Here is a 26,937-nt window from a genome sequence, read left to right on the forward strand (position 1 = left end):
CCCACCTCTCCTTTGCCCTGTATGTGTGCTGTTGAACTGGGTGAGGTTCTACTTGCGAACGAAGCGGAGAAGTAAATAATTTAAATGTCTCAAATATCTTTCTTGCTAGCCAACTAGCTTCCTATGACGGAAGTTAAACTACTGAGATAACTCGAGACCCCCTAGCTACTCAAGCGGCGGCTCGTGCGTAAATGGGCAGTATGCGTTTGTAGTTTGACATTAGCTAGCTATAGTAGCGTTGGCCATTCATTCAGTCGCTAGCGGTGGGATGGTTTTCTTTTGTGTCAGCTATATATTGCTAGCTACTCTGTTTGCTATGGCTAGCTAGCTTCTGCATTTGACAGCAGTGACCGCTCGAGATACATCATGCGATTCCGCAAGGATACGATCGTCACCTGTTTTCTAGCTATCAAGACAATATGCTCGCTTGTCCAAGGGAAATAACAAAATTTAATTTAAAACCATAGTTGGTATTAGGGAATAAGGCGGACACTGATCTTGAGAATTGGCTACTGTAAGCCGTCATTGGCTATCTATCCTCGGCGAAACCGGTTTGGTAGCTAACTAGCTGGCTAAAGTGATTGCTAGCATAGCTACATTTGGATGCATACGGAAAATGGCATCAAAGGCAAAGGTTGGGATAATTAATGAAAGCAACTCCATTCATGAGAGTGCCAAGACCTGCGCGAGCAGTCCCATGTTATTGGCCGGAGCAGCATCGTTAACGTTGAACAACAGGACATACTCACTCGATGACCTGGACACCATTGCCACAGTTGGTAAGTTTAGGCAGCAAGCCAGTATGTTGCAGTACACACACTGGTGAAACTGGTCTGTCTATCACAGGGCTTCTCACACTATCCTGCCTATCAACTAGGCTATATAGGGCATAGGCTACTACTACTGGTACATGTTTGGCTCGTGCACAACAGCACAAGCAATGAAAGCCAAGGCGACTATGTGATCAGCCATTTCATGGGATATGAGATCATGACATGGTGATGTGCTGAACATGAAACATCATTCAACTCTTGAGTCAGAAGATAGCTGTCATGACTCTGTTCGGTCTGCTACTTAATCTGTCAGCTGGATGGGGACAAGGACGTTCTCCATTTCAGTCAAGCCCACCCATAGGTTTAAAGTCCACTCTGTTCCCAATCATTGAGGAATTCGTCATCCCACACAGTTACTGGGATGGTCAACATTTTCTTGACATGACAGTAGGGGAAATATCTGTGTACATCTCAGGGATCAAGCAGGAGAAATGGCCGCATTGCATACATGAAATAACCATCTTGAGAAGTGAAAGCTTAATGGAGGAAACGTTTACTTCCCGCATTATCAGACTTTTGCAACATTGAAACCCTTTCGACTAGTTCAGAGAGGATGAGTATATATTATTTGTTAAAAAAAAGAAAAAAAAAGGAAATGGCTATATTAGTAAGGTGAGGTGTCAGATGTTCCTGTTATTGTGAGCAGTGCCCTGTGAATGTCAAAGGAATGTCAAAGTTTGTGTTTGGCTCTGCTCACTCTTGTATGGGCATGTAAAGTCCTTTCACTGCGTGGGTAATGTGTCAGCAAGCTCAGCTGTTGAACAGTGTTTTTTTTTTTCACATGGGTGGAGTCCTCTGGTGAGTCTAATGCCAGAAGCCAAGAATGTTAAACAACATGCACTACTTCAAGACTGAACACAGGCTACTGATCACGAAAAACCACTTCATATTTTACAGCACTCTCATATTTGATTCATGACAAGGAGGACACTTAGCTAATAGAGAATTCCCATCATTCTAAGCCCACGCAATCAGGGCAAAGATGAAGCTTATAGACCGAAGATAAAATCATCCAATTTGCAAAACCTTTTGGTAGATGATGATGAGAGGGATTTACTTCTAATGACAAATCAGTTACATGTCTTGAGGACGGCTTTTGTCTAATGGTCATTGAGATAATGAGGTGCCGTGCTCTCACGTGACATTCGAAGCTTACAGGCATTTTGCCCATCTTTCATGCATAGGAAACATTTTTTGGTGATGAGGCAAAAATGGTGGGGCCTAAGCCTACATCAAGATACGTGGCCACTGGCCAAGTGCATTGAGTAGCATCAACAAGCTAGGCTCTTATCAGTCCATGTCTGGCCTTGTTCCATCAAATATGTAGTGCCAGTCAAATCAACTCAAAACACAGGCCTATCTATTTCTGCTCCCACAAAATTAGAACAAGAAGCATTCTGTATTCTATTCAAATGCATGTAGGCTAGCATCCAGCGAACCAAGAATCTGACAAAATAGCACACCTTGAGTGTCGCAGTGAAAACAGGTGTCACTGTTTCTCACTCTAATTGATTCAGTTCAGTTGTGGAGCAGAAATAGGTCAGTCATTTCCCCTTCACTTTTCCAAGTTAGCTAGACCTCTGGTTTGTTTCCATGCAAAATACCTCACATTGGTGTTGAGAGAAACATCCATTTTGTGCCATTTATTACCATATAGCCTAGCTGTTTTTATTTTTTGGGGAAACACGATTCAGTATTCAGTACACCATAGAAGTATTCAGCGCAGTATTTGGTGCATATCCCGTTGCTTCAGGCATTGCTGTATTGGCGAGAAAAGGACAAACTAGGCTTGACCCACTTGCAGGGGAAAACCTATGTCACATTGCCAAATTAAATCATGGGACATTTCTGGTGGTAATCACTCAATCTGGAGAAAATAGTATATACAGTTGAAGTCAGAAGTTTACATACACTTAAGTGCCTTTAAACAGCTTGGTAAATTTCAGAAAATTGTCATGGCTTTAGAAGCTTCTGATAGTCTAATTGACATAATTTGAGTATATTGGAGGTCTACCTGTAGATGTATTTCAAGGCCTACCTTCAAACTCAGTGCCTCTTTGCTTGACATCATGGGAAAATCAAAAGAAATCAGCCAAGACCTCAGAAAAAAAATTGTAGACCTCCACAAGTCTGGTTCATCCTTGGGAGCAGTTTCCAAACGCCTGAAGGTACCACGTTCATCTGTACAAACAATAGTATGCAAGTATAAACACCATGGGACCACACAGCCATCATACCGCTCAGGAAGGGTTCTGTCTCACAACAGCAAAGGACCTTGTGAAGATGCTGGAGGAAACGGGTACAAAAGTATCAATATCCACAGTAAAATGAGTCCTATATCGACATAACCTGAAAGGCCGCTCAGCAAGGAAGAAGCCACTGCTCCAAAACCGCCATAAAAAAGCCAGACTACGGTTTGCAACTGCACATGGGGACAAAGATTGTACTATTTGGAGAAATGTCTGATGAAACAAAAATAGAACTGTTTGGCCATAATGACCATCATTATATTTGGAGTAAAAAGGGGGAGGCTTGCAAGCTGAAGAACACCATCCCAACCGTGAAGCACAGGGGTGGCAGCATCATGTTGTGGGGGTGCTTTGTTGCAGGAGGGACTGGTACACTTCACAAAATAGATGGCATCATGAATAAGGAAAATTATGTCGATATATTGAAGCAACATCTCAAGACATCAGACAGGAAGTTAAAGCTTGGTTGCAAATGGGTCTTCCAAGTGGACAATAACCCCAAGCATACTTCCAAAGTTGTGGGGAAATGGCTTAAGGACAACAAAGTCAAGGTATTGGAGTGGCCATCACAAAGCCCTGACCTCAATTCCATAGAACATTTGTGGGCAGAACTGAAAAACCGTGTGCGAGCAAGGAGGCCTACAAACCTGACTCAGTTACACCAGCTCTGTCAGGAGGAATGGGCCAAAATTCACCCAACTTATTGTGGGAAGGCTACCTGAAACGTTTGACCCAAGTTAAACAATTTTAAAGGCAATGCTACCAAATGCTAATTGACTGTATGTAAACTTCTGACCCACTGGGAATGTGATGAAAGAAATTAAAGCTGAAATAAATCATTCTCTCTACTATTATTCTGACATTTCACAATCTTAAAATAAAGTGGTGATCCTAACTGATGTAAGACAGGTAATTTTTACTAGGATTAAATGTCAGGAATTGTGAAAAAAAACTGTGTTTAAATGTATTTGGCTAAGGTGTATGTAAACTTCCGACTTCAACTGTTCATGCACACATCTAAAAATGCAACAGAAGCTACAAAATCAGCAGAAGAAAAATGTCAGTTTGCTGCGTCCACAAGAAGATTAAGCTACTTGAGGGAGCAACGAACGGTGATTGGAAAAGGACATTACCATATGTCTTTACTGTGCCGACAGGTACTAGTCCTAACCTCCCTAGACGGTTGGCTTCTGCAGCAGATTCCTTCTGAATACAAACAAAATATTAATTGAGCTGTTGCCTAAAGACTACACACATGTCATTATTAGCTCACTTCTATTGAGCAAGGTGCTCACTATGTTTGCCAAAAGATTTTCTCTTGCTGTTTTTCGTGCTTTAGTAGTGTATGCCTAAAGCCTGCTTGTTGGGAATCTCGAGATAAGTAGTACTAGGCCCACTAGGAGAGGACAAACATCCGTAGAATATCCATCTGATTGTGCTTACTTTACAAGAACATATCTGCCTTGAGGCGCAATATTACACCAGCAATGTATTCAGGTATAGTAGTACAGTTGCGCTCAGAGTCAAACCTGACAGTTATCTAACCTCTGTCTTATGATATGATGAAGAAGACAAAGAAAGGGTTTGGGCTTTGTTTGCTTGCTCCTATTAGATTACTATGGAGACTGAGAACAGGGAAGGACAAAGAATCCTTGTATGAGGTAAGCCCAAACGTGCTAGAAGCCAACATTCCATGACTTTATCGGGGATTGTGAGTCCATCTCTCTGTTTTCTCTGTTTGTCTACACCCTCTCTCCTTACTCACAGTGAAATATGACTAGACATGGGGTGTTATTTTGTACTCCTCTTGACCTGGGGTTGGGAATAGAGAAACAATCTGAATTGTTGACCGGAATAATGAGCTCAGTCTTGTGAAAGAGTGAGACGACAACTCAAGGAATCTTGGACGGTTCTTCCAGGTTCAACCTCTTTAATTGATGGAAGGGTGGAAGACATGTCGGGCATAATTGAATGTCCCAAAAAAATATGTCATTCTGATTTCATGAAATTACTTGATCCAGAGATCTATTCCTGATTATCAAATGTTATTTGTTACATATGCCGAATACAAGAGGTGTAGACCTTAGAGTGAATGCTTACTTACAAGCCCTTAACCAACAATGCAGTATTAAGAAAAATAAGTGTGAAGTAAAAAATAATGGTGGTTGATTTGTTGCAGAAATAATCTGAATTAAATGTTGCTCTATGCCCTTTGGGGAGGGGGGGGGGGTGAGAGAGAATTTAACGCCTTGTCTAATGACTGTTCCTCTCTCTCCTTGCTTCAGGCACAGGGACCTTTGGCAGGGTGTTCCTGGTGAAAGACAAGAAGAGCAGGGCGTTCTACGCTCTGAAGGCTATGAAGATCCCCGACGTGATCCGGCTGAAGCAGGAGCAGCACGTCCACAACGAGAAGGAAGTCCTGACTGAAGTCAACCACCCCTTCCTCATCAGACTGTGAGTGTCTGATCACCTCAACGACACATAACGTAACCAAACATAGCCTAACATGGCTGTCATAACATAAAGAGAAGGAAGTCCTGACTGAAGTCAACCTCCCCTTCCTCATCAGACTGTGAGTGTCTGATCACCTCAACGACACATAACGTAACCAAACATAGCCTAACATGGCTGTCATAACATAAAGAGAAGGAAGTCCTGACCGAAGTCAACCTCCCCTTCCTCATCAGACTGTGAGTGTCTGATCACCTCAACGACACATAACGTAACCAAACATAGCCTAACATGGCTGTCATAACATAAAGAGAAGGAAGTCCTGACTGAAGTCAACCACCCCTTCCTCATCAGACTGTGAGTGTCTGATCACCTCAACGACACATAACGTAACCAAACATAGCCTAACATGGCTGTCATAACATAAAGAGAAGGAAGTCCTGACCGAAGTCAACCTCCCCTTCCTCATCAGACTGTGAGTGTCTGATCACCTCAACGACACATAACGTAACCAAACATAGCCTAACATGGCTGTCATAACATAAAGAGAAGGAAGTCCTGACCGAAGTCAACCTCCCCTTCCTCATCAGACTGTGAGTGTCTGATCACCTCAACGACACATAACGTAACCAAACATAGCCTAACATGGCTGTCATAACATAAAGAGAAGGAAGTCCTGACCGAAGTCAACCTCCCCTTCCTCATCAGACTGTTATTGTCTGATCACCTCAACACCACCGCCATCGTCAGCCACAGATCTGTTGGAAGTGGATTTAATATACAGTGGGGAGAAGAAGTATTTGATACACTGCCGATTTTGCAGGTTTTCCTACTTACAAAGCATGTAGAGGTCTGTAATTTTTTATCATAGGTACACTTCAACTGTGAGAGACGGAATCTAAAACAAAAATCCAGAAAATCACATTGTATGATTTTTAAGTAATTCATTTGCATTTTTTTGACTGACATAAGTATTTGATACATCAGAAAAGCAGAACTTAATATTTAGTACAGAAACCTTTGTTTGCAATTACAGAGATCATACGTTTCCTGTAGTTCTTGACCAGGTTTGCAAACACTGCAACAGGGATTTTGGCCCACTCCTCCATACAGACCTTCTCCAGATCCTTCAGGTTTCGGGGCTGTCGCTGGGCAATACGGACTTTCAGCTCCAAAGATTTTCTATTGGGTTCAGGTCTGGAGACTGGCTAGGCCACTCCAAGACCTTGAGATGCTTCTTACGGAGCCACTCCTTAGTTGCCCTGGCTGTGTGTTTTGGGTCGTTGTCATGCTGGAAGACCCAGCCACGACCCATCGTCAATGCTCTTACTGAGGGAAGGAGGTTGTTGGCCAAGATCTCGCGATACATGGCCCCATCCATCCTCCCCTCAATACGGTGCAGTCGTCCTGTCCCCTTTGCAGAAAAGCATCCCCAAAGAATGATGTTTCCACCTCCATGCTTCACGGTTGGGATGGTGTTCTTGGGGTTGTACTCATCCTTCTTCTTCCTCCTCCAATCACGGCGAGTGGAGTTTAGACCAAAAAGCTCTATTTTTGTCTCATCAGACCACATGACCTTCTCCCATTCCTCCTCTGGATCATCCAGATGGTCATTGGCAAAGTTCAGACGGGCCTGGACATGCGTTGGCTTGAGCAGGGGGACCTTGCGTGCGCTGCAGGATTTTAATCCAAGACGGCGTAGTGTGTTACTAATGGTTTTCTTTGAGACTGTGGTCCCAGCTCTCTTCAAGTCATTGACCAGGTCCTGCCGTGTAGTTCTGGGCTTATCCCTCACCTTCCTCATGATCATTGATGCCCCACGAGGTGAGATCTTGCATGGAGCCCCAGACCGAGGGTGATTGACCGTCATCTTGAACTTCTTCCATTTTCTAATAATTGCGCCAACAGTTGTTGCCTTCTCACCAAGCTGCTTGTCTATTGTCCTGTAGCCCATCCCAGCCTTGTGCAGGTCTACAATTTTATCCCTGATGTCCTTACACAGCTCTCTGGTTTGGCCATTCTGGAGAGGTTGGAGTCTGTTTGATTGAGTGTGTGGACAGGTGTCTTTTATATAGGTAAAGAGTTCAAACAGGTGCAGTTAATACAGGTAATGAGTGGAGAACAGGAGGGCTTCTTAAAGAAAAACTAACAGGTCTGTGAGAGCCGGAATTCTTACTGGTTGGTAGGTGATCAAATACTTATGTCATGCAATAAAATGCAAATTAATTACTTAAAAATCATACAATGTGATTTTATGGATTTTTGTTTTAGATTCCGTCTCTCACAGTTGAAGTGTACCTATGATAAAAAATTACAGACCTCTACATGCTTTGTAAGTAGGAAAACCTGCAAAATCGGCAGTGTATCAAATACTTCTTCTCCCCACTGTATAAATAATATATGACATTAAGCAGAAGTCTTTATCCAAGGTGACCTCCCCTACAGTGAGTGTATACGTTTCTAGAATATGTATGTGACTAGGGGTGGTGAATCCCATGACCTTGGTGTTGTCAGCACCGCGCTCCTACCCACTAAGCCACACAAGGCCACTTTCCACTTGTCCTCTACAACCGTTTTGACAAGGCCCATGCCACATACTGTAAGCTGTGCAAACACTGACCAGACTACCGTGTGGTCTAACTCTCTACATCCAACCACTGTTACCTGACCAATATTTGTGTTTGACTAGAGTCACCTTGTTCAAATGTACCGGTGTGTTTATTTCCTGTTTATACCTTCCAGGTTCTGGACCCACCATGACGATCGTTTACTATACATGCTGATGGACTACGTCCCAGGCGGCGAGCTGTTCAGTTACCTCCGTAGCCGCGGCCGCTTCAGCAACACCACGGGCCTCTTCTACTCCACGGAGATCGTGTGTGCCATCGAGTACCTCCACTCCAAAGAGATCGTCTACCGAGACCTGAAGCCGGAGAATATACTGCTGGACAGCGAGGGACACATCCGCCTCACGGACTTCGGCTTCGCTAAGAAGCTCTCGGACAGGTATGATGTAATGCCGTAGAGTACAACTTTATTGTCCATCGAGAAACGGAAATGTGTCTTTGGACTGTGTTATTATATTTCCTACTTCCCTGAGACCACACACACCCTAGAGACTGGAGGCAGCACAAGGTCAGCCGCAGAGCAGCGTCCCAGTATGAGCTGTTCGTCCCTATAGGTATCATCCCATCTGGGAGCAGGTGTACTGCACAGCCAGGACATCCTTAATTGTTAGACATTATGCCCCCTAACAAGTCATTACCAGGATATTATTAGACTGCCATGTTAATTGCGGGAGTGAATGCTGTTTGTTTTTCTGTCTCATTGTAAGACTATAACACGTTTAGGACTTGTAGCCATACAGACACATTTGCCTGATTGGGACAGTAGGGATATAGATATCCTTCCTGAAGTTGTCATTTTACACATCCATATAATATTCACAGAGTGTATGGAGGGGAAACCTCGCTCTATCTAAGATGGAATCCAAAAACATGAGAAAAAATGCGAAGATGAGATGGAAATTGCCGTTATTTTGTTTTTATATTAGCGTTACAAGCAGCTAGTCCTCTTCAGTAACCTCCGTCGGATTGGAAAGCTGCAGCACTCCAGTTAAAACTGTTTTTGTATCTGCACTGCAGTAGTGTAGTGTTTTGCAGGGAGCCTCGCTGAACACAAACCTGACCCACTGACATGTAAACAAAATGGACTAAGATTACATTTTCTATGGCCGGGAGAGTAAAACAGATTTGGAGTAGATGTGTCTCTGATGTGCAACTTGTGACCCACTTAAAGAAATGGAAGGCAAAAGGAATTGCCTCGAATGCGGCGAGGGTGTGAAGAACAAATGAATGAGCGAAGTTGGCTGCCTTGCCACTGGTGGTGTTCCTCGTCTGTGTGCGCGTGCTTGCGTGTGCGCGTGATCAGTTTGGAAGGTGAAACGATACCCCACTGTTGATGCTTCCACAGTGCCACCTAATGGCAGAATGGACCCGCTTTAGGTTCTAGGATGTGCTCGGAGGTTACCGGTTTATTAGACTAGCTTTGCCAGTCGTAGAGCAGCACTCTGTCCAGAGAGTACTCTGAGTCTGAGGTAGATCAGATAAAGGTTGCATGCCACAAAAAAATGTACAAATCAAGCTGCATTTTCTGCACTGCGACCAGTGTCGTTCACATCAAAATCTATACTAATGGTGGAAATGTACGAATTAAATCAGGGACCTCGAGCCTGCTCCTTAAACAGAGTAACCATTTGCATACAAATTAACCATCACCACGGCAACTGACCAAGAGTTATTTTCCAAAGGGCCGTTTTTTTTTCTTTTTTCTTCAGAACATAAAACAAATCAGATGAAAATGATAGTTTGTTGTGTGATATTCTGCTCCCCACTTCAGATACCCTCCCTGCTGGCCTGAGAATAGTGATCCAGGGTTTTATATGTCCTCCAAGCAGTGTTAATCAGCTGTACTATTGAACCAAAGACATTGATCTACCAATAACACAACCAGAACCAATACTTCCAGCAAACTAAAGCTCCGTCACTGTTGGATCCATATACCACCCGATAGTCCTGTGAGATCAGGCTACACACGCTGTATTAGTTATACCACGTCAATGTACATACTACTGTGAGATCAGCCTGCATAGGCTACACTACTACTGACTGAAGGACCAGTTGACTGACAGCTGATACTATTGTGAGAGCAACCTACATACAGGACACATTACTTTACAAGACTGGGGTTGTCTTTCCCTGTATGTAACAGAAGTCTCCTCTTCTAGGGTAAACTCATTGGAATGTGCAGTGTGTGCTGCATACAGGGTGACCCTTGGGGAAACCTAGGCTTGGATTGATCATCAGTCAGCTGTTATTGGCTACACATCCAAAATGAACATTGTACGTGCGCGAGTGTTCCTGTGTTGTAGTAACGTAACATCTCGATTGTAAATGGTTCAAAGCTAATATTGTTTCTCTTTGTAATGTCTCTTTCTCCTTCGGTCTCTCTCCATCGCTCCGTTCAGGACGTGGACTCTGTGTGGAACCCCAGAGTACCTGGCCCCAGAGGTCATCCAGAGCAAAGGTCATGGCCGGGCGGTGGACTGGTGGGCCCTGGGGATCCTCGTCTTTGAGATGCTGGCTGGGTGAGTAGTAGTGTCCTGTCCTCTGACTGAATGGGAAGGACTGGTGTTGAGCTGAACACTAGTGTCATGAGTCCTGACTGGGCAGGGTTTTAACTGAATACTGTAATGTCTCCTGACAGGGCAGGGTTGAACACCAGGGGGCCCCAGTCCACCAGAGGACAAGATGACTGTGTGGTAGTAGCAGGGGTTGGGGGCAATTTCATTTATATTCAGAAAGTAAACTAACATTCCAATTCTCCTCATTGATTTCTTTATAAAAAAATATTGGAATCGGAATTCCAGTTTACTTCCTGAATTGAAATAGAATTGATCCCTTGCTAGTGTAGTAGTATGTATGAAGAGTGGCTATCCTCTATGGACAGTGGGCTCTGTCTATGAACACTGGGTAGTATCCAGCAGAATGTCTGTGGCGAGTCAATGGAGAGACAAGTGTGCTTTTATTCAGAGAGTTGACCTTATGATGTTACGTCACTCTGTAGTGGGCTTAATTCCAAGACCAGTCTGCCTTGTGTTTCTGTGATGACAGAGGTGGACGGTCTTAAGGATGAAAGGAAGGTTACAGATTGAAGAAAGGTCAAAGGTAACTTATTCTGACACATTCCCACCGGTGTGTGATCTGTGGAGACCAAGGTTTCATAATAACAAACTCTGGTGGCTTTAAGCTATGCTCTCTCGTCTGAGAACCCCACTCAGTCACTCATTCATTCAAGGCCTACAGAAGCACTGCTGAAATAGGATTTCTATAGACAGGCCGTAGTTGTACCATAGCTTAACGACGCCGGGCCTGTGTTTCAAATGGCACCCTATTCCCTATGTAGTGCACTACTTTTGAAGAGGATTCTGAACAGGATTCACTACTTTTGAACGTGACGCCGGGATGTTTAGCTATGGTACATCTGCGGCCTGATAGTCTATAGAAATTCTATTTCAGCAGTGCTTCTGTAGAGTACACTGGCCTTGAATGAATGAATGACTCACTGACTGAGTGGATGTCTGCTAGCAACATATAGCATCACTCACGTGGCCGGCTGCTCTTCCGCTCCTCTTTGAGACGAGGGAACCAAGTTAAATGATTTGTTCTATATAGCCCAGCCTACACATGAGTTAAGTGCTTGCTTTTTGCTTATAATCCACATGCATTTCTGCAGGCGTCACATAGGCTACATATACTAGGCTAAATATATAGGTAGCCTATGTATGCACTCACTGAACTGTGAGTCGATAAAAGTGTCTGCCAAGTGCCATATTATTAAGCAATAAAGCACGAGGGGGTGTGGTATATGGCCAATATACCACGGCTAAGGGCTGTTCTTGGCAAGACACAACGCGGAGTGCCTGGATACAGCCCTTAGCCGTGGTATATTGGCCATATATCACGAACCCCTGAGGTGCCTTATTGCTATCATAAACTGGTTACCAACGTAATTAGAGTAGTAAAAATACATGTTTTGTCATACCCGTGGTATACAGTCTGATATACCACGGCTGTCAGCCAATCAGCATTCAGGGCTTGAACCACCCAGTTTATAATATTACATAGACAATGCGTTGGCTCATACAATCAATCGAAGTAAGAGAGAGTGGCTCTGATAATGTTATGTTCAGTAGACTATCATAGAGGTTCCCAATCAGAGGTACTTGAAAAGATTCATGAGACCATAGGCCTACTGGTAAAATACTCATGAGGGGGTAAATCAGGGGTACTCCAGGCAGAGCAAAATTCAGTTGGTGGTACAGTAACCGAAGGAAGGTTGGGATCCACTGCCTATCATGTGAATTAGCCGCCCCTAGAGGGCACTAGTTATTATAACGTCAGGACAGTACACAGGATGGGTTTGGGTGTGTATTGTTTGTTTTGCTATGGAAATGTAGCATAGCCCTTATCCCCAGAATGGGTAAAAATGTTGTAAAATCAGAGATTTGACTTCATATCTAAGCCTTTTGAATAAAATGAACATTGATAGGCCTAGTATTTAGCAGCTAGACGTTTAAAACAATCACGCTGCTTTTCGTCACTACATGGCTGTACAGTTGGGAAAATAGCATCTGTGACATGAATTCGATTTATTTTCATTTTTTTATTTGATTAATTATTTTTAGTGTTTACCATATTTTTAAAATCTGTATGAATATAGAAACATGAGTGGTTGTGAAGTTGTCAGCGACTCAAGTCTTTCTGTACGTGCCTCCTCACATCACGCTAGTATATTCAGGTGCCAGTGGAGAATTCAGTGGCCTTGGGCTTCTAGTGAGGAAAAATGTGACCTTCTCCTTAGCATCCGTCACACGGGTCTTTAAAGTGTGCGCACACACTCAGCGCTCCAGGAGACACAAGATCCCTTCAGAACAACACGCCCTAAAGGTTGCCTGCCGCGTAACTGTTTTGTCAAAGGTCCTGTAGCTTCCGTAGTGAAAGAATGTAGAGGGGGGCTACTGAAAGTTACGTGGTGTGGTGGGTTTACACACTCCGACATCCATCCGCCCCAGGGACCTGACTTCTGGGAATAATCATGACGAGGTCACCTGTGCACTGAGCTCCACACACACTCAGTCCAGCCCAGTCCGCCTGTATCTTGCACACACACACACTGACACACACAAACACTAACACACACCGACATACACAGACAGTCCAGTAGGCTTGTATCATCCTGTATCTAATCCTGCCTGGTGGGGGAGCCTGCTCGCCTTAATGAAAATCGCCCTGTCTTTATGTGTGTGTGTGTGTGTGTGTGTGTGTGGGGTCCTCCCTCCCACTCACATCACATCTTCTCTGGTCAATGTAGCCTATTCCAGTTCCAAGCTAACCAGAAACAGTTTTAATTTCTGTTTCTCTGCAATGTGTGGAAGATGAGTATTCTTGTCGATTCTTACTGTGGCTGTGCTAGTTTAAATCTACTCCTAAACACCTAGGCCTACTCCCGCATACAGACGATCCTAACTCCTACTGCTAAACATGTTAGTAGTTCCCTGTTTTGATTGATCCTGTTTTCACCATTTCCTCCATCCGTTCCTCTCCCCATCCTCCTCCCTGTGGAATCTTGGCGACACCTCAGGTGTTACGTAAACCGTAGGTTACTGTTACATAAGAGGAGCCGAGTCTCTAGTCTCTCACTGTTCTTCACCGGGGACCTAGACTAATCTACCGGCAGGAGGGTGGGGGTACCTGGGGGAGCGGGGTGGTAGACTGCACTTGGCCTCCCTCTTTACTATCCAGTAAGAGGAGGACCCATCAGGAAAGCGGCTCTCTGTTGATTCATCCTTTGGCTCCCCTCGTATTCTAACGCCCTGACTCTTCCTCTTTTTTCCCCCCTCCCTGCTGCTCTGACATTCACTGTAGAGACCTGTCCCTGCTAAAGACATTACATTCCCCTTGGAAACCAGCTTTTCTCAAGGACTTTATTCTGATCTCAGGCCATGACCAAAAATCATTACCGGGCATTATTTCTCCCTTCCTTATCCTGTCCGTCTTAGTCGTTTCAGTTTATTGACAGGTTTTGACTGATGCGTGCCGTCTTCCACTGATGCAGTTCTCCTTTTGATAGTTGTCTTATCTGGCTTTCGTCTGACTTGAATGAACCTATTGCACAATTCTCTGACCTTTTACATAAAAAGAATATTGGTCTGTGTTACACATCTAACAGCCTCCAGGCCCCAATTCCACAGTCAGAGGTTTCTGTCTCCATTTTGACTGGCTCAGCTCGGCAGCCCCTGTGACAAACTGGTGTGATTATCCGGCTGTCTGCTGCATGTGTAATGCATTTAGCTAGGCTGGCCTGGCCCATTATGTAAAGCAGTCTGCACGGTTAATGGGTTGTCCAGGCTGGAGCAGTGCTGGGAAGCGTTCACCATTTAAACCATCAGAGTCACCAGAATGCAGCTGATTGGTCTGAGAAGCTACAGCTCTGTACTACACAGAGACGCGTAGGCGAGTGTGTTCACACACATACGTGTGTTTCCATCCATCAAAAATCTGCATAACAATATGTGTTTTCCCACCACAGATATGTTTCCATCAAAAATTATTTGTTGCGCTTTTATCAAAAAAACTTTTGCGGTTAAATTCCCAGGTACCAAAAAATAAATACTAGTAAATGGGTTTCTGTTGCATTTTCAACTCTATTGATGGTTATGTCACAAAAAAAAAATATATATATATATAGCAAATGTTGGCACCTGCCCCCTAGTCAACAGCTCTCAGATACAGTGTGGGTAGGCTACCTACATGTATGAGATTATTACGGACTGAAAAGCCAGATGATTTGTCAAACAGCAGCCATGCATTGATCATCATGTCACCATCAAGCTCATCAGCGTGCACTTTCACCACCCTGTGATGTTCATCACAACTTATTTCATCTGTAACCTAATAAACTGCATGCTTTCCCATGTCGTAGTGGGAGGACATTTTACATCATTTAGCAGATGACTTACGTTTTCATACTGGACCTCCGTGGGAATCAAACCCACAACCCTGGCATTACAAGCGCCATGCCCTTCCAGCTGGGCTACGCAGGACCACACAAAATATAATTGTGTGACACTAAGTTTACTTCAATATAATGGTTGTCAATATTTGCGCGTGAAAGGCATTTCCACTGCCATTTCTCGCATAATCAATTTTACAGAGACAAAAAGATCCCCATCCTGTGTAGTGTATTTTTCTTGGCGGACATTTGGAAAGTTTACCGACCAACTTGCTGTTTCCATCAAGCCTGTCGTGACATTTTAATCCGCCGTGCTTGACTCGCATAAATAGGTTGGATGGAAACCTGGTTTATGATTCTATTTTTACACGGTGATTTCATTTTATTTCATTTTATTAGTGTTTGCCAATAGGAACAAGCATTTTGAAGGAGTTTACAAGTAATCACCGGTTGAGGAGAGATGACTGTTTTTCTGACATGTTCTTTTATTTTTCCCTCCAGGTACCCACCGTTTTTTGATGACAATCCCTTTGGTATTTATCAGAAGATCCTCGCCGGGAAGCTGGAATTCCCGCGGCATCTGGATTTCTATGTAAAGTAGGTCGTACACACACCCAGGCACACACACACACACACACACACACACACACACACACACACCCAGGCACAGGGGATTGTGGGTGAAATAATGGGAAAGTCCCCAAAGTCTACCACTACCTCGGCACAAACGTATTCCATTATGATACATAATATACGATAAGCCATCTTATAAAATTTCGACTTGTGAGGAGAATGTATGGATGTTGCTTTTCACATTACATTTCAAATCCGATTTTTAGATTTAGGTCTTGGCGTGCAGGAAACCAAATGTTCCTGAGAGAAGTCCTCCAGACTGTTATTGGAAACACAACCGCGTCCACCACCACACTTTCTACCCATAACAAACATAGTGTGTTTTGGAAATGCATTACCAATACTCATGATTAGGACCTGACAATTGGAATTTGGCAGGGCTGCGTTGTGAATACCTTTTAGTTGTGTATGTGCATCTGGGAATGTACCAAATCCAATATTTAACCTATCTCTCCAGTGCGTGCGTGTGTGTGACCACCGCATGTGTGGATGAACGTGTGTGCCTGCCTGCGCACACAGACAACGTGTGTGTGTGTGTGTGTGTGTGTGTGTGTGTGTGTGTGTGTGTGTGTGTGTGTGTGTGTGTGTGTGTGTGTGTGCGTGCGCGCGCGCTAACGACTGGGTCACACAGCGCAACCATCCTCCCAAACGGCAGGGTCAATCAGCCTCCCGTGCAGAAGATGAAGAGCTAGCTACGCTGAATGTCGGATGCGGGCCCTCACTAATGACACACTCTGCTGAGTTGGAACTCGTCCTTTAAACCCATCACAACCATCACACTGCTCCTCAGAACAGCTGGAGGCTGGAGTAATGTTAGGAGATTACCGGCTTTAGAAGGAGAGGAGGACCTGGGCTGCACTCAATCAGCCCTGACACACTGGCCCAGCCGGATACCTGGGAGAGGCCACACACATACAGTGTTACCTAACGCACGCGCACACACACAGTCCCGCTGCTACAAAACACACTAACAATAGAGCCCCAAACACTCAAGCCGTCTATCTTTTAGCCACCAAACAGACAGAAGGGTTTTCTTTTTTTTTAAATATTCCCTCGAGCTATATCACTTTGACCCATTCCCATCCATCAGAACTGATGGCTAGAACCTGAACCCGAGTTGTCTGTCTCTGGCTCTGTCTGTGTTTGTCTGTCTATTGCAGTAACTCTTTTCTATCGCAGAGAAGATAAGACGTGTTACAGTATTACTGAACAGGTGTAAGACCAACTTGTTGTAAAGTGTTATATGCCATTCAAATATGGGGTGGCAGGTAGACTAGTGGTTAGAGTGTTGGGCCAGTAACCGAAAGGTTGCTGACAAGGTAAAAATCTGTCGTTCTGCCTCTGAACAAGGCGGTTAACCCACTGCTCCCCGGTAGGCCGTTATTGTAAATAAGAATTTGTTCTTAACTGCCTTGCCTAGCTACATATATATATCTTTTTTTTTTATAAATATGGCATTCAGAATATACTGTATTTGTTTAGGTCACTGTGCAGCATAGCAGCATAGAAAAGTCTTGGTGTTTATTTGTGTTTATTTTTTTTCAGGCCGCCTTAGTCCAAACGGAAAGAAAGAAACAAAACTTAAACAACTAAACTAAACAACCAGATATAATCTACGAAGAAAAGATCATGGGCCTTTGTCATGGCATTGATTTTGTTATAATGTTTGAGTCACTCCGATAGCATAAAAACATGGCAAAATGTGCTTTAAAAAATTAAGAAATAATGATCTCCACCACAAGGCAAAATGTGTAGATTTCCACAAAAATGTTGGTTGGTGACTTCACCATTGGCCACACCACTGCCATTCCCACCACCTAAGCCCCATTTTGATCCAGAACAAAACTCTGCTGTGTGCTATATTTCCATAGAAATGTATAGTGACATTGTTTATCGCTTACATATTGCGTAAGATAGAACTGTCTCAGATTGGGCAATCAATTGGAGTTAAGGAAAGTTGTATTTCCCCTCGACGTGTCATAAGTCAGGCTACATGACCATATTTTTATTTAACCACGGGGGGAAAAACACTGATGTTAGAAATGTCTTTTGTGAGGGAGACCAGTGTGTACATACAATTACAATGGTCAGTGACCTTTTCTTTGACCAGAGCTTTAAACTCAGACACTGTCCTCCAGTTATAAAGTCTTTTGTAGTTCGTTCCAGGACCAAGGATTATTATAGGAGTAGGATTGTTATTATATATAATTATTTATTTTTCTTCTGGGGGGGGGGGGGGTGTTTCCCCATTTCAGTCCTTGCCGTAGGGACTGTAAAGGAGAGCCACTGAATGAGAGCGAAGGCTGTAGGATTGTAGGATTGTGAAGTTGTTACTTGGGAGGGTTTAAGACACTAAAATGCAGACTGTCAATATTCGGCTGGTATATTTACGTCTGCGCTGGCAGCTCGTTGGTTGTGAGATACGGCAGCTTTATTGAAAGCTGACTCTGTCACCGCCGGCCGCATATCATCGGAAAACTTACACTGTCATTTTTAAAGGCATTGTGAATCATCCCAAATTCATCCCTAAAGTATCCGTACGTCAGCATCTTCATAGTTGCGAAAACGTTAACTTTAAAACCTGCCACTTTCACTCAATTAAAAGAGGGAAAGAGCGAGAGAGGATGTTTCTATCTGGATGAACCTCACACACACACACATATACACACACACAGGATGTACCTCTCTGTTACCCCATGGCACCTTTATGAGTCTGTCAGTTTATCTGTTGTTCCAATAGCCAAGCTCATCTATCTTGTCAGCTTTTGGACGGAGACGGACCTCTTGACTTCTGACTGAAACTGCAGACGATCTGCTGTCTGAACACACACACTGCTGTCTGGAGACAGTCACAATGAGTTCACACTAACAATCTGTCTCCCTGACTGTCTTTCTATTGTTTTCCAGAGATCTCATCAAGAAGTTCCTCGTCATTGACCGAGCCAGGAGGTTAGGCAATATGAAGGTGAGTTTCAAGATCCAATAATTATTTCAATAATCCAATAATTATTTTTTATTGTCCCAAGCTATACTAAAACATTACACAAGAACAGATACACAGTACTAATTAAACCAATTTTAAAGTATTTTGTTGACTCGGGCAGGTTGTGGAGTGAGTCTTCTGCAGTTTGACGTCACTGTCTCAACACTGAGACAGGAAAGGGCCTAGGGAGTGACTGAATGTCTGCATTTGGTTCCAATTAGTTGGATACGTAGAGGAAGTTGTTGTAGAGGTAGTTTGCACCCTTAAAGGCGTGGGAGGGTGCAGCAGGGGTTTAGGGTGGATCACAGAGAAACATATTTCCCCTGCACTGTCAGTAAGTCAGTTTAGTAGTTAATCACATGGTGTACTGGTTCATAGTCCTGCCATTTCAACAAGACTGGGCATTCTATGCAAATATCAATTCTATCTTGCTGAAAAGATGCTCCCTCTTGGTAGCCAGGATGTCCACTGTAGTAGTAGGAGTGAAGCCAGTATGCACAAGCCATCTGCACAGGAAATGTATAGAACGCAACAGAGAAGCTGTGTTTGCACAGCGAGAACTGGAGTCTCCTTCCACAATGAACACGGGTCTCTTGGTAACACCATATTCCCTTTTAAAGTGCACTACCTTTGAACAGGGCCCAGGGGGGCTCTAGTCGAAAGTAGTGCACTATGTAGGGAATAGGGTTCCGTTTGGGACGCAGTGTCACTCAGTAGAGTGATCTGTAATTTCTCTTGAATAAATTAATTTTCTTTTTACACCACTGTGATGAATTGGCTTTCTGTCATAACAGGAGGGATTTTATTTTTAAACTGCACAATGCTGCCCATTTCTACTAGACACTGAGCGGTCCAAAGTAGGCGCCATGCACATCTTAACTCTCATGGCGGATTGATTATTCCTTGTTTGCTTGCCTCCATCGTGTACAGTTTGTATGTATGCCTCAGGAACACTGCAGGCCTGGCTTTTACTCAGCCACCAAAGATGGAAAGAAAAAAAAAAAGTGTTTATCTGTTTCAGACTTCTAGTCCCTGTAGTCTACCGCAATTTTATGATTCATTCATTGGAATCATGTATGTATCTGGCACTGACGTTCAATCGAAGGATGAGTTCTGAGTGTTTTGAATTACACTGTTCAAAGGCATAAGAGTCAATGTGGGAGTATATGATGTCTCTTTTCAATGAAACAACTGTTGGTAAGCACAGTGATTTAAATAAACATAAATCACCACACGGTCTGTTATTAACTTGTGCCTCAAAGGGTTTTCTGAGGAAAATGTGCTAGTTAGCTGACTAGCTAGCTGACTCAAGGAGTAGTCTAGCCACACACTCCCAGTATACAGGGAGAATCACCACAGACACCGCAAAGAGTTGCGAAAGAATGAAGCGTTTTGCGCTAATTGTCATTATTTCAAACCCTTTATTCCAGACGAGAAGAACGTTATTTATCTTGATTCCAGATTGTGTTGAATAGAGCGTCCGCGGACGGCTCTGATGCACAATGTCTTCTCTTGCAGAACGGCGCAGACGATGTGAAAAAGCACAGATGGTTCAAGTCTATAGACTGGGATGGTGTACCTCTGAGAAAACTGAAGGTCTGTCACGTTGGCTATATTACACACATCAATGGGAACACATGTAAACGTACACTTTATTTTCAGTTTATACTGTTTTCATTAATCTCACCATTTAGTGTTGATGTACTTTAAAAAAAAAAAAACACCTGCTTTTTTAGCTCTGTGATGTATTCAGCATCACATTGTTTTTGTTCCCGCAGCCACCCATAGTTCCCAAGGTGTCCCACGAAGGTGACACGTCTAACTTTGATGCCTACCCCGAGGACGAGTGGAAGAAAGATGCACCTGTGCCTGCAAAGGACTTAGAAATCTTCAAGAACTTCTAGAAAGGCGGAAGTAACGACAGAAATACTTCGAAAACATTTAGGTCATGTAGAGAGAGACTCGAGAATTTTTAGACCTTGGAGAAGGTGAGTCAAACTTCTAGATGTTGAAAAAAATCTAGACTTCTGGATCTTGCGGAATAACAGAAAGACTGGTAAATCATCTGAGATGTCACCATTGTATGGTCAGCAAGAGAACTTCCAAGGGTCCAAGTCCCAGAACTGTATCTTGCTTGAAGACATTGAAGTGTTCCACATTGGGTGGAAGAGCAGGACAGAATTGACCTAAAAATAACTAAAAGCGCCATCATATCGCCACAATATTTATCTAGCGTTCATTTCCTTTCGTTTGAAAAAACTGAAAAACCTCAGTCCTCAGTTTCTTTGTTTCTCTGAGCCTTCTCCTGTTATGCAAAAAATAAATTGATGGTCCTCTTTGAACCAAAGGGCATTGTTACTGAAATGAATATGTTTAAAATGCAATAATCAGGAATTTTCTATTTTGTTGGGCCAAAAAGGTTCCAGTTTTCTTTGTTGGAACTTGTAGGACTCAACCAACCGAGCAAAGCTTATGATCCAAAAATGATCACGCGTACAGTAGACTCAGTATTGAGCTGTACGTTAAATGGAATTTAGATATGTGGTTACTACATCCTTACTTAGTAGATTGTACTGGATATTTGTCAATGAGAAAGTATAAAACTTGTACAGGAACGTACTACAATATCATGCCAAGCAAGCTTTGTAATATCATTTTATTGACTGGCCGCTAGTCAAATAGGCTGTTAAACTTGTCATTTTTGAGCTGTAAGTACTTGGCTATCTATCGGCCAGACATCCTTGCATGTGTGCGTCAAGGCCAGACCAGAAAGCACTTGTAAAAGGTGCCTTACTTATACTTCAGGAGCTTGGATGCGACATGTCGTCGTCTTTTCTCCTGACAAGCTAGTGGTACTTTTTCAACTTTTATTTATAGAACGCACACTGTTTATACTTGAGCTGTGCTGTTGAAAACGTTGACTGTTAATAATAATAATATACGTGGGAAAATTGTTGCGTGGAAGAAGTGTAGCTTGCTACGAAATGTGGAATCTGGTTCCTCCCGTCTTTTTCTTCCAGTCAACTTCGTCCTATTTTGCTGTTCACACAGTAACAGAAAATGACCCTGTGTATTGACTGGTATGTCTGTCTTTGTCTCTAGGTCTCTTTCACGTACTTTAAAGAACTGTAGAATACAGATCTCCAGCTGGTTTCATGTGTATAGCCAAGCAGGAAGTAGTCTCAGCAAGATGCTTGGCCATCTGCTTCAGGCAGCCAATAAACTCTTGTCTTCTCTCCACCAATCATATCACTGGCTAGTAGAAAGCGCATCATGACTCGACACATCATGAGACGATCACAAACTGTATCTCGAAAAACATACTTAGTAGCACTAAGTCATTTGTGTCCCTTTAGTCAACTTAAATTATTTGATTTGATTGCTTGTTTGTCATGATTTATGTAATTTTCTTAACCAATCATGGAACAAAACTCAGTGTGAGTTTATTCGGTCCGTTTGTATTGCTTTTTTTACTTTTTTCTTTTGTGAAGTGTGTTTATGGAATTTGCTTTACAAGCCTCAGCCTTTTGCCTTTTTTTTTAGATGTTTATGTATTAGCGAAAAGAAAACAAATGAATGAAAAAATACTGTACTTCTAGGTCAATACAAGCATATGTTTTATACCCAATACCATTTTACCAATGCCTTTTGTCAGTGTATAGATTTTTTTAATTATTATTTAACAGCCTACCTTACAAACTTTGTATGGCCTTTTCATATTGTTAATGTTGAAGTACTGTATTTAACTTCTTCAGATACTGTTTAAAAGATCCACACAACCAGGATTAAAAACACCTCCTATCCACTGTCTCAACAACTGATTCTCTTTCCTCTCAGAAGTGTGGTTATAATATATTGTAATGTATTAATAGTGTTAACAATTTGATAATTGCTATACTTTGCTTTCTGATAGGCTAGGTGGAATTGTCTCCATATTGCTTACATCTATGTAATCGTTTCAGATATACCAGAGTACTTGGGGTGGTCGGAGCCAGGGTTAGATTTGTAATTCAGTGTAGGATGTGATTTTCTATTTCCACATTGGTTTTGTATGTAATGTAGACAATATGTAAGTGATGTGACTGACTGTTGTCTGGTTGGCCAAATGCTATTACAGTATCAAAACCTTTAATCTTCTCTATGATTCAATAGCTCTTAGCTGGCCTTAGACATGTTAGCTACCACTATTTCAAGTCATCAGACAAATTAACTTTCAGAGTGTTTCTGTCGGTTGGTAATTTGTCCACAAGTTCACCGGACTAGTCTGTATCTACCCAACATTGTAATTGAGTTGTGTGTGTGTGCATGAACACTTTAAACCGCACGGCAGTCATCGATTCTGGAGCTTCATTATCCCCTCTCTTAAAGGCTCCCATACATCCAAATTCATCCTAAAGGTATAGTTTGGTCTTATGTACGAACTACAGGCACCAAGGTACCATTTTAAAGGTGCCCTATTTCAGGAAAGTCATTAGTGTTTACAGTGGAAAGTGACTCATGTGTTGTCTGGACCTCCTTGTGTTGCATGCTGGGTGATGACATCCAAGACTGCTCCAGAGATGCACAGCAGAGTGGAGCAGCCTCTGTAATAACTGACTAATGAATCCCTTATGATCAGAGAGACTCCACTGGCTGTTTTTCAAATGGCACCCTATTCCCTATATAGTGCACTACTTTTGACCAGGGCCCATAGGGCTTGGGTCAAGAGTAGTGCACTATATAGAGAATAGGGTGCCATTTGAGACACTGACACTTTCCCTGATATCCCAGGAAAGGGGGTGTGTGTGTGTGTGTGTTCCTCTGGGAATATCACATATTCCACCTGCTGCACAGTGCAGCTCATGTCCTGTTATTTACTGTAATGGACGTTTGTACATCTGTGTTTACCATTTATGTTTCTGTGTTGTTCAGCAGATGCTAACGGTGACTCATGTTTGACTGGGGAGAGGGGATCCAGTCGACCACAATGACTCAACCATATCACAGTCTTACCATAGAAATTTAACTCTAAATCATTCCTCATTACGAGTGATTGAGAATAAGTTAATTGAATTAAACCCTTTTACAAAAACGATTACCTTCCGAAAATTCAAATTCAAGCCTTAGGACAAAAGTGCTGTGAGATACCTCTGCTCTGTCATTGACACAATGCTAGAGCCCTAACAACACGCTTTAGTGTTAACCTCTCACCTCCGGGCGGTCGTAAACAGGAGCCCCGCCTGGACGCCTGACCACCAAGTAAAAGACTAGTCTCTCCTCCGAGCATCCCCCACCAACCTCTTAATGACAAGCGGAGGTCCGTTCTGACGACACTTTAAACGTTGTTATGTCAGATTGTCAATGGCACCTGTCATCAGTTTAGCATTGCCTTGTGACACTGCCTTGTTGAGAGGTGCTAACAAGTACATGTACCCTCTACACTATACTTGACTTAACCACTGAATGAGCGCATCATGGAGACTAGGTGACAGTCAGCAACGGATAGGTTTTGACTTCAGCGTCTTGTCTCTCTCTGGGGATGGTAACCTATAGCGGTGCACTCATTATGACTTAGCCTGGCAGTTTAGGATGGCTGCTAGGTCTCCTATTGGTGGATGAATGCAGAGTCAGCCAGTTGTGAAAGAACACCTGAGACGGAGGACTGAGCTAGCAAATGAGGACTGAGCTAGCAAATTTGAGAGGGAGCGTATGTCTGGGCTTATAGCCAAGGGGTTAATGGCCTAAGAAGGGTCTGGATTTGAATTACATGATGTTCCCTACAAGGATTCACGAACCGGGTAGTATCACTATTCAGAGGTTGGATACTAAAATACTAAACAAAAATATAAAGTTAACATGCAACAATTTCTAAGATTTTACTGAGTTACAGTTCATATAAGGAAATCGGTGGAAGAACTGGGACATTTTCAGCTTCCAGGAATTGTGTACAGACCCTTGCATCATGGGTCCGTGCATTAGAATGCTGAAACATGAGGTGATGGCGGTGGATGAATGGCATGACAATGGGCCTCAGGATCTCGTCACGGTATCTCAAATTGCCATCGATAAAATACAATTGTGTTCATTGTCCGTAGTTTATGCCTGCCCATACCATAACCCCACCGCCACCATGGGGCACTCTGTTCACAACTTTGACATCTGCAACGCTCGCCCACACGACGCCATACACGTGGTCTGCGGATGTGAGGCCGGTTGGACGTACTGACAAATTCTCTAAAATGACGTTGGAAGTGGCTTATGGTAGAGAAATTAGCATTAAATTCTCTGGCAACAGCAAGAGTGGTGGACATTCCTGCAGTCAGCATGCCAATTGCACGCTCCCTCAAAACTTCAGACATCTGTGGCATTGTGTTGTGTGACAAAACTGCACATTTTAGAGTGGCCTTTTATTGCCCACAGCACAAGGTGATCATGGTATTTAATCAGCTTCTTGATATGCCACACCTGTCAGGTGGATAGATTATCTTGGCAAAGGAAAAATGCTCACTAACAGGGATGTAAACAAATTTGTGCACTATTTTAGAGAAATATGCTTTTTTTGCGAATGAAACATTTCTGAGATTATTTGTTTCAGCTCATGAAACATGAGACCAACACTACATGTTGTGTTTATATTTTTGTTCAGTAGATACACCGTTTTTTGCTTACTGCATAGTTTGAAATCTGACCATATTTAGTGATATTTATTTACTCTCATTCTCTTCTTCACGTTTGTTCCTATCCTAACAGAGTGAGAGAGAGGGGTAGAGGAGATAGAGAGCATATTTGTAAGTTTGAACAATTTTCTTTCACTAGTAAATGGATACATATGCTTCCCAAAAAATCATCCATCACCATAACAGCTGAACAGCTGGATGTGATTGTGTCTCACAAAGTCTTGTCCCTAAGCTACGTCCTCTGGTGCTGAAGGCCCATATTGGAGCACTTCACAGGGCTGAATCATTCACGACTCCAAATACCTCAAATCTCAATGTGTTTTGAAACATTGGCATATTTTCCAGCACAGTTATCCTTATTAGTTGAGGTCTATTTTTGATGCGTTTTGATTGGTTAGTTTATCTGTTTTTACATTAGACAGTGCTCAGACAGCAGATGTATAAATGTTTGGTTGTTCATACATGCTTGTTGCAAGTTAAAGCTGTGTAGTTTTTTTAAACTTATTGACACACAAAATAAGCAGTTTTGGCTGCCGCCCTGGCATCGGTGCAATGTAGAAATGTCAAGCATGATTTGGAATCCTCTCCAAAATACATCTTTCTGGCATGGAGGAAGGAAACATTAAACAGAGCCTGATGGCTGGAAGACAGCCGGGAAATGTATCATCCCTCAGGCAAGGAACCGGTCCAAACGCAGCCTGCCTGGCCTCTCTGCTGCCCACTGTCTTCTCCCCTCTCTTCTACCGCTGTCTCTCTCAAGCTAAGCTAACATATGGAATTGTTTTAATATGATCCAACCATGGATCATTTAGCTGTTTGATTTTGAATTTTTGGATCCCTTTAGGTATCACCAAAAGATTAAAAAAAAAACATTATTTGATAAAATATTGAATTTGGCCTTTAGTCCTGTAGCCCATTGAAACGCATTGAAAAACATTACTAAATGGGAAAAATAAATCATAAGGAATAAGGTTTTGAAGTGTCTGTCCTATGTCTAGGAGATATAAAAAAGCTCAGGAAACATATTTAACCCCTTATTTTGTTGGCACAAAACTACTACCATTTGTTTGTATGGGTTACCTTCAAACGAGTCTTTTAAAGAGATTCGTGAGTGTCTCCCTTTCCATAATGGGGTCATATTAGTTTGTTGTCCAAACCGTTCGGACGCTGCAGATGTCCTTGTGAGAAGACCGATTTTCAGGATGTCTCATGATCTGACAACCCCCGCTGTAGCTCGACCACCTTCCACCGCGGATGTAGAAGGGCGTCATAGGAGGATGCTGTGGATTGAGACGCAGCCCATGCAAATATCTCTAGTTTAAACTGACGGAGTTTGTTGGGGATTGTTTTTTTTCTGTTACTTAGATTTGCGCACGGGTGTGTCAATAGACTCTTAATTAATAACCAGAGAGTGTAGTAAATGTAAACTCAGCGAAAGAAATATCCCTTTTTCAGGATCCTGTCTTTCAAAGATAATTCGTAAAAATCCAAATAACTTCACCGATCTTAAGGGTTTAAACACTGTTTCCCATGCTTTTTCAATGAACCATAAACAATTA

General features: G+C 42.8%; 1 protein-coding gene across 1 annotated transcript; it reads left to right on the forward strand.

The window, feature by feature from the left end:
- Window positions 1–22,525, forward strand: prkx (protein kinase X-linked). The gene is made up of 8 exons (XM_071387318.1): window positions 1–779; window positions 5,368–5,536; window positions 8,276–8,539; window positions 10,560–10,679; window positions 15,608–15,703; window positions 18,647–18,704; window positions 20,241–20,318; window positions 20,501–22,525. The coding sequence occupies exons 1-8, from the start codon at window positions 617–619 to the stop codon at window positions 20,624–20,626; spliced, it is 1,074 nt and encodes a 357-aa protein (XP_071243419.1). The 5' UTR covers window positions 1–616; the 3' UTR covers window positions 20,627–22,525.
- The last annotated feature ends 4,412 nt before the right edge of the window (window positions 22,526–26,937 follow it).

The sequence above is a fragment of the Salvelinus alpinus genome, chromosome 38 (genome assembly GCF_045679555.1).
Source record: "Salvelinus alpinus chromosome 38, SLU_Salpinus.1, whole genome shotgun sequence".
NCBI classification, from domain to species: domain Eukaryota; kingdom Metazoa; phylum Chordata; class Actinopteri; order Salmoniformes; family Salmonidae; genus Salvelinus; species Salvelinus alpinus.